General features: G+C 38.8%; 1 protein-coding gene across 2 annotated transcripts in view; it reads left to right on the plus strand.

Annotated features, from left to right (window-relative positions):
* LOC138051990 (von Willebrand factor A domain-containing protein 7-like) overlaps positions 1-7,500 on the plus strand; it is a 38,576-nt gene that overhangs the window by 17,394 nt on the left and 13,682 nt on the right. For both annotated transcript variants that reach the window (XM_068898339.1, XM_068898338.1), the window contains exons 3-7: positions 1,094-1,201; positions 2,814-3,262; positions 4,116-4,260; positions 6,845-7,069; positions 7,398-7,500. The exon at positions 7,398-7,500 is cut by the window's right edge and continues 478 nt beyond it. In XM_068898339.1, coding sequence (XP_068754440.1) covers positions 1,094-1,201; positions 2,814-3,262; positions 4,116-4,260; positions 6,845-7,069; positions 7,398-7,500 — 1,030 coding nt within the window. The remainder of the gene's footprint in view (positions 1-1,093; positions 1,202-2,813; positions 3,263-4,115; positions 4,261-6,844; positions 7,070-7,397) is intronic.

The raw sequence follows: 7,500 nt of genomic DNA on the forward strand, positions 1-7,500 counted from the left end.
TAGCATTTGTGGGCGATTGGCTTGCCAAAAAAGGAATTAACCCTTTCAACGCCAAAAATGCAAATTGACACTTATAGATTTTACTCTGTCTAACGCCAGACGATTTTACTCGTCAATGGGAAGAGCCGACGACGATTGTTCTTTAGTAGGGTATGACAGACAAATCCGACGATATGGTAGGGCATTTGAATACCATTTTGGCCCGAGGGGGCGGGAATTTGAACGATCCAATCTTCAAAAGTTCAAATTCCCGGGGTTTGCATCAGGAGGACGTCTTCGAAGACAGAGAGTAAATTTCAGAGATTGTCCTCTGTTTTTTAATTCACGTTTCTTGGGAGGCGGCCATTTTGGATCTTATCGGTTCCCTCAATTCGTCAATACAAGAAAATCCATCGAATAATAAAGGCCAGCAAAAAAGCGGAGCGCGAGAAGTTTAAAAATGACAGTGGGCGAATATTACTCTTTTCCCCGAATGCTGAAATATATTATTTTCTTTGTTTTGGCGAAATATAAAACATTATTATATGCCAAGCAGTATGCCAAGCAATTCTCAGGCTAAATGGAACACTCTGATTGGCTGGTTTTTGGCACAAACCACCTCCATGGAAACGGTCGGTTTCCGTATTTTTTCTCTCTCCCTGGAAATTCAAGTTGAGCGAAACACAAATAGCAAATTTAATTATTTTGATCACAGCAGTACAATTATAGGAAGCGGACTTTAGTTTTACATGCAAATGGTTACCTTTCAAAGTTCTATTTTCGGTCGTTTTTGGGCGGACATGACCTCGGCCATAATCTCTTGCCTCAGGCCAATATTCCCCAGCACGGCACTCGCGCTCGGTTAGTAATTACAAGAGGTTATAGATGGTTTTCAATCACGTGATAAGTCGGCCATGTTGGTGCACAAAACAATAGCAAATTGTGGCCCATGTTTTGCATTATAATAGTGTCAAATTCCCAACAGACTTTTTCTCTTTTCTTCTGTGCACCAACATGGCTGCTGTGACGTCAGATGAAAACTATCTATAGTATTTCCAATGTTTTTTTGTTATAGACCGACTGAAATGAGTTAAATGTGTTTTATTTCTAACAGAAGAAATCAAAGCAGTGAGAGAACTGTCAAAATCTTTTGTGCGAAAGTACAATGATTCGATATTCAACACTGGCTTCATGTACATTCTAGTGCCATTTAACGACCCAGGTAAGTGCAAGTAATTAGCTATTAGTATATGTAATCGCATGGGCTAGAGGGCAATTAAGGATTAATTTCACGTGTATTTTCAAAGTTTCGCAAAATTCGAGGGCAATTTATAAAACTTAGAAATACAAGTAAAATTAATCCTTAATTGCACAAGGGTGCATTGCGATTACATGTTTATCACATAATGGGCAAAATTATTAAGGGATGCTCGTTCAATGCCGCGACAAATGACAATCAACTTGACACGCTTTCAACGGTTGAAGTTCAATTCAATAAATCATTAGTGTCAACAGAAATACCCTTAAAATGTATTTTATATGTGGACAAAAAACAGTTATATTAGAGTCAAAATGGAAGAAACTCTGGATAAGCAACTGTTAACCAATCAGGACCAAGTAATCATGCCCTCTTGGATTACCAAAAGTGCCCTCGTGATTAAGAAAAAAATGCCCTCCGTCTCAGCCAATCAGCATTCAGTAATTTTGCCCTGTATGGGATAAAGATTTTTAAGATGATTTTTAGTCATCTCGTTTTCACATAACGCGGTCTGGGAGGCCATATTTACGTGTCTAAGGAAAAATCAAAGTTTACTTTCGCTGAAACTCTTCCTTTCTAACGGTCCGTTCAAGATCGCTATCGAACCGAATTTTTGGAACGTACAAGGTACTTTCCGTCAGTTAACAGCGATTCAGTTTAAAGAGGGAAATCGTGAAAATGCGACGAAATTTAGATAAAAATGGAAGAAAGGAAGGAATAAAAAAATGAGAAATAAGGATATCATAAAAAAGAAAGAAAGAAATGTATGTTTGAAGTGCGGGTTATAAACTGAAGATAAAAGTGATCCTTGCAGTTGACAGTTGACATTTGACAGTTTAAGCAATTACATGAAAATTTCAGTCGGCTTCAATGGGATTCGAACCCATGAGCTCTGCGATGCCGACGCAACGCTCCATCAACTGTGGAGTTAAGTGCGCCGAGGATCACTCTATCTATAACCCACACTTCAAACATACATTTCTTTCATTCATCACTCCTTTCACAGGAACATATTAGCCAAACAAATTGACCTGCTCTCACCCGAGTGGCTTCATAGCTACAATCGGTAACAAAATTAGTTGAGACAGTTGCCAACAGACAACCCTGCAAAGACAACTTGTCCAAATAATTATTTTCCGGGATACCCCTCCCTTCCTCCCCCCACCCCCCCCCCCCACCCCCTTAATCAAATCAATGTTGTACCGCGGTTGACAAGGCTCGTAGGAAACAGAAAAGAAAACAACATTGTCCCGGGGGTGCGGGGGAGGAGGCCATTTTCGCACCGAGCTTGAAATCGACTCTAAAGTGTCTCAACAATTTTGACACCGATTGTAGGTTGGTAGAGCATTGCAGCGGCATCGTTGAAGCAGCCTGAATATTTCAGGTGTCTATAAAGTAGAAATTGCTTAAATTGTCCAGTTAAATGCAAGGATCACTTCTATCTTCCGTATAAAAAAAGAAAGTAAGAATAAAGGAAAGAAAAACAGGAATTTTTAGTGAGGACGATAAAGATCTATTAAATTCACATTTCAGACTTGCTTTGTGACCTCTGTTTTTTATTGATCTCTCCATACAGAGGTTGGTCCAGTGACGGTTACAAGTAACCCGGATGATGTGATTAAAGCTGTCAATTCTCTAAAAGCGCATGCAGGAAAAGATTGCCCTGAACTAGGCATGACGGGATTGTATCAAGCACTTCTTCACAGTGTCCAAGATTCTGTCATTTATTACTTCTCTGATGCTGACGCTAAAGATTCGCACCTAGCACCGGCGGTTCTTATATTAGCCAAACAGAAGAGAGTTCAACTTCATTTTATATTAACTGGGCAGTGCTCCTACAGACGAAAACGCAGATCAGTGCGATTACCACGTGATACTAGTCAGCTGGGATCACAGGAGCTATACAAAAGCTTAGCGGCAGCCACTGGGGGACAAGTTCTTATTACCCAGAAAAGTAAAGTGTCTGTAGTGGTGGATATTATAGCCTCACAAATGTCAGCCGAAGATGATGATCTTGTTACTGAGGTATGAAATTCTTCTGCAATAGTGCACTTTAAAGCTGATTGCAGTGGATACCACGAATAAACATCTTGACAACATTTCGTCCCCTTTTTTTTACCCAATCAGGAGTGAAACTCAAAATAATTTCTTGTCGCATGCTGTTCCCCCTGCTTGCGTTGAATGAATCTTCTTTGTGTTCTCATTGGTTAGTTGATTTCACTGTCGGCCAAAGTTTTTGCTTATTTCGTTTGCATGGTATTTTGTGTTGGCGACTTGTCGCAAGTCAGTTTAATAATAGAACGTATACTAAATGCCGGGACAAACGCGGAGGAAAAAAAACTTGATGACACGAAATAAAAAGTACAAGAAGTGAAATATACGAATACAAACCCCATATAAGTTGCGCTTATACAATCTGTGGCTTTTGATAAGGCGTCACGGACAAGTGATGAAAAACTACAAATTTTAGTCGCTTTCGAACAGACCCGAAATTAAGGCGGCATTGGACGTTTATTCGATCTGTATATAATATATTTTACCAAGCGGTGCTTGGCTCGCTTAAACGCATTGAAAAGGTCTGCGAGGAAGACGTTTCAAGGCACGGAACTCTACAGAAGCGGGCCGTAGCCTTTACGATCAAGAGATTTACTTAATGGTTAGGATCAAGTTTGTTTGTGAACTGTTATGGAACTTTATATGAAACTACTTTATACTGAACAAAATAGTCTCAACTCGGCCAATAGTGCCTTTTGCGCTTTATTTGTAGTATATGAGTAATTGATTGGGCTTAGTCCGTTCAATGCTCTCAGGTGATCGATTTCTTGGATCCTTTATTTGAAAAGAACGTTTCACTAATTGAGTTTGTAACTGACTTCAGGTTATTTTGTTAGACGTGAGAAGTGACCTTAAGCAAGAAGTAGAAGATGTTTCATATTTCATTGAGGCAGACAACACTCTCAAGAATGTTCTTATAGTGCTTTCGTCTGAAGGAAATCCAGACATTGTACTGTTTAATCCATCAGGCAAGTTTACTGTTAAAGAGCTCAGAAATCGTAATGCAACTATTTCAACGTCCGTTAAAAGGTTTCAAAATCACACTGTATTTGTAACATGTCTAACTTATGTTTGACACTCAATTAACATTGGTGATAAATAATGGGTTCACACTAGGCACTAAGTCTGTCTTAGCCTAAGTCAAGCCAAGTCACCCTAAGTCCGCTTAAGCGTTCAGACATATCTAGGAGACAAATTCTTTCCGTGCAAAGCTGTCATCATTAACGATAAAAATAACAGATGAGGTAACTAACATCATAAATGTGGTGAGGTAGTCACGATCCATTTTAGCGAAAAAGTTGAGATCAAAATGAGACAGAGAAGCCGTAAAATCGCTGTAATTGCGACTGTTGTCTGTTTATTAAATTTACAAAGGTTGAGAGAGTAAGTGAGTGACAGGCCTGCACGGATTCCTCGTGTAGTTTTGGCGGTCGCTTCGCATGATAGCCTTACAGTTAAATTTTTGATCTAACAAGCGTATCCTCTAGAGATTTACCTCTTTTGTATGATATTATCGGAGGTTTCAAATAAATAGTTTTCAGCAAAGACTGATTTTGTATTAGACTCCAAGATTTTGAATTTTTTTTGCTATCAGGTTTCTTAAGTCAGCCTTAAGTCATGTTTGAAAGAGACTTAGGAACTGCTTAGGTCGTTTGAGTTTGCCGACACTAAGACAGAAATCACGCTTCTGTGACTTAGCGGTTCACACCTGTCATTTTCACTAAGTCGACTTAAGAGATTACTAAGTCGGACTTAGTGGTCTAATGTGAACCCAACAAAAATAACTTATCAGTTAAAGAAGACCTAAATTAAAATCTTGACGAGAGAAGGGAGAGAAGAATGATGCGACAAATGAGTAATTTGAGCAGGCCCCTGATATGAAATCCCTTCACTCGATGATTTGTTTTTTACCATATCAGATGATAAACATCATCATCGTCATCTGGTCGAGCGAGCTCGGACATTAATTCTACCACGCCAACCATTATGATCCAGCAACAGGTTTGGGAGGTCTTCGGGGAGGTATATAGTTTCTCTACTTAATTGGGCGATGGATGTGGTGGCTGGACGCCCGACTGGAGTGTTGCCATGGACCAGAGTAAAAGGTCGCTAGCCATTTCTTGTTTGGCTCGCCAGCAATGTCCGGCAAATCGCATTCTTCGCTCACGTATTATAGTTGAAATGTCTGGGGTTGATCCATAAAGAAGTAATTTAGTGGGGTGCGATCTCCATGAAATATTAAGAATGGCTCTTAGCATTCAAGTGTAGGTGCCATGAAGTTTACACTCAAGAGTCCACGTTGTAGCAGCATACATCAGGACAGACGCTACAGTGGTACGAAAAAAAAATTCGTTTCAAGTTTTGAGATAAATCTGATTTCCAGACAGTGTCCAACTTATTTAGAGCTGACCAGGCTTTCGCTATGCGAATCTTAACATCCTTCTCAATAGAGTTAATTTCATATATGTAATTTCCGATAAGTCAGGGGCACCCAACGAGAATATAGTTTAAAGTCACTTAGACATAGCATTGTTAAACGTATTTTAGTATTTAAACGGTAGATATAGGCAAGCAAGAAATTTTACAACAAATGTTCCGAAAATTCTAGATCTCAAATCGTCTCCCGAACAGATATTTTCCGAAAATTGACGTTGGGTGCCCCTGATAAGTATATATATTTTTTCCTTTCATCTAATTCCTGTAGTAGTGGCCATCTCGAAAGCTTTTGCTACTATGGCCACTGCGCACTTTTCCACGTTTCTCACTGACGTATAATTAGTCTTTTGTTCCTTCTTTCTTTTAATTGTTATGTCCATTATGTATTTCCCGAAATAGTGCATAATAATAAAATTTTAATCTTGAATATTGAATCATGCCAGATATGTAAACTCATCAAGCACCCACTGGAAATTCTGGACCATTTACAGGGTTCATGAAATGTTTGTAAAGTCTAAATTTAAAGACTTTTTGTAAGAATTCAAATCTTACCTACTTTTACATATGGAAATCATTTGTACAGACATTTTATACAGTTTTTGTGATATGTTCATTTCTAGAATGTATATGAAATGAGTATGAATTTTAACTGCTGCAATGCGCCTTGATTGGTTTATTCGAAATCGTTTGTATGGTGCCTTGTTAATTGAAGCTTAAATGTTGGGTCTTGGAGGCATAAATATAAAGCCCAACATCTTTGACTGCGTCCTCTAGTCTGTGTTAGAGAATTTGTGCATTCGCAGTGGTTTCGGCAGTGAGAGCGAGGTCGTCAGCATAGTCAATATAAGTTATCTTTTTTGGAGGATGTCTTTTTGAATGCCTTTCAGATAAGGTAAAGCCTAAATCTGAGAACTTGCCAAGCGACGTTCTCAATACGAAGTCCAGAGTGATGACGCAGAAGTAGGGGGCTAGTGTGTCACCAGGCAGAACACCTCACCATCTGGAAATCTAACCAGAGATTTGATGTTCTTGTACAGCATCAGATCATCAGCATCAGCATCAGATGATAAACAAATTTGATTAAAAAACGTTTTTCATTTTTTCCTTATCTTTTAGAAAACAAACCAATAACGATAAATATGATGAAAGATCTTAATCGTGTACACGTGACTGAGACTGGCAGTTTTGAGGGAGGACGGTTAGAAATCCGTGTGCGCTGTACTGGGCCCTACACTCTTCAAGTAACTGGCCGCAGTGCACTGGACTTCACTTATCAGCTGTCTTTGGTCGAAAATACTGACACTGGTACCACAAGGTCTCTTCTTGGCGAACCTGTTATAGGTATCATGGAAATTTTACATACTTAAAATAACGGAAACGACAACTTTGTTAACATATCAAATTAGAATTAAGTAAGGAAAATCATCTCGCAAATTGATTGTAATAGTCTTTCACATGAATTATGAAACACTTATTTTCCCAAACTAGACTTTGATTCGCCTCTATTAATTAGAGTGTAGTGGGCCCTTATAATTATAGAATGAGATTTTAAGACTGACGACAACCAGGATTCCTTTTACCATTTCACTCAAAGTCGTTAACATTTTCATTAAAAAAAATTATCCCCAAAAACTTCAAAGATTTCGAGTAATTTTTCTCTTATCTGCAGGTCAGACAATGATATTTAACATCGCATTCACAAAGCCACATCTGCTGAATGAGGTGAGATCTCTGTCGTTGGTAAATACAAATGGGACAGTTCTCGAGTCTTT

Source organism: Montipora capricornis, chromosome 6 (assembly GCF_036669925.1).
Source record: "Montipora capricornis isolate CH-2021 chromosome 6, ASM3666992v2, whole genome shotgun sequence".
In the NCBI taxonomy this organism is placed as follows: domain Eukaryota; kingdom Metazoa; phylum Cnidaria; class Anthozoa; order Scleractinia; family Acroporidae; genus Montipora; species Montipora capricornis.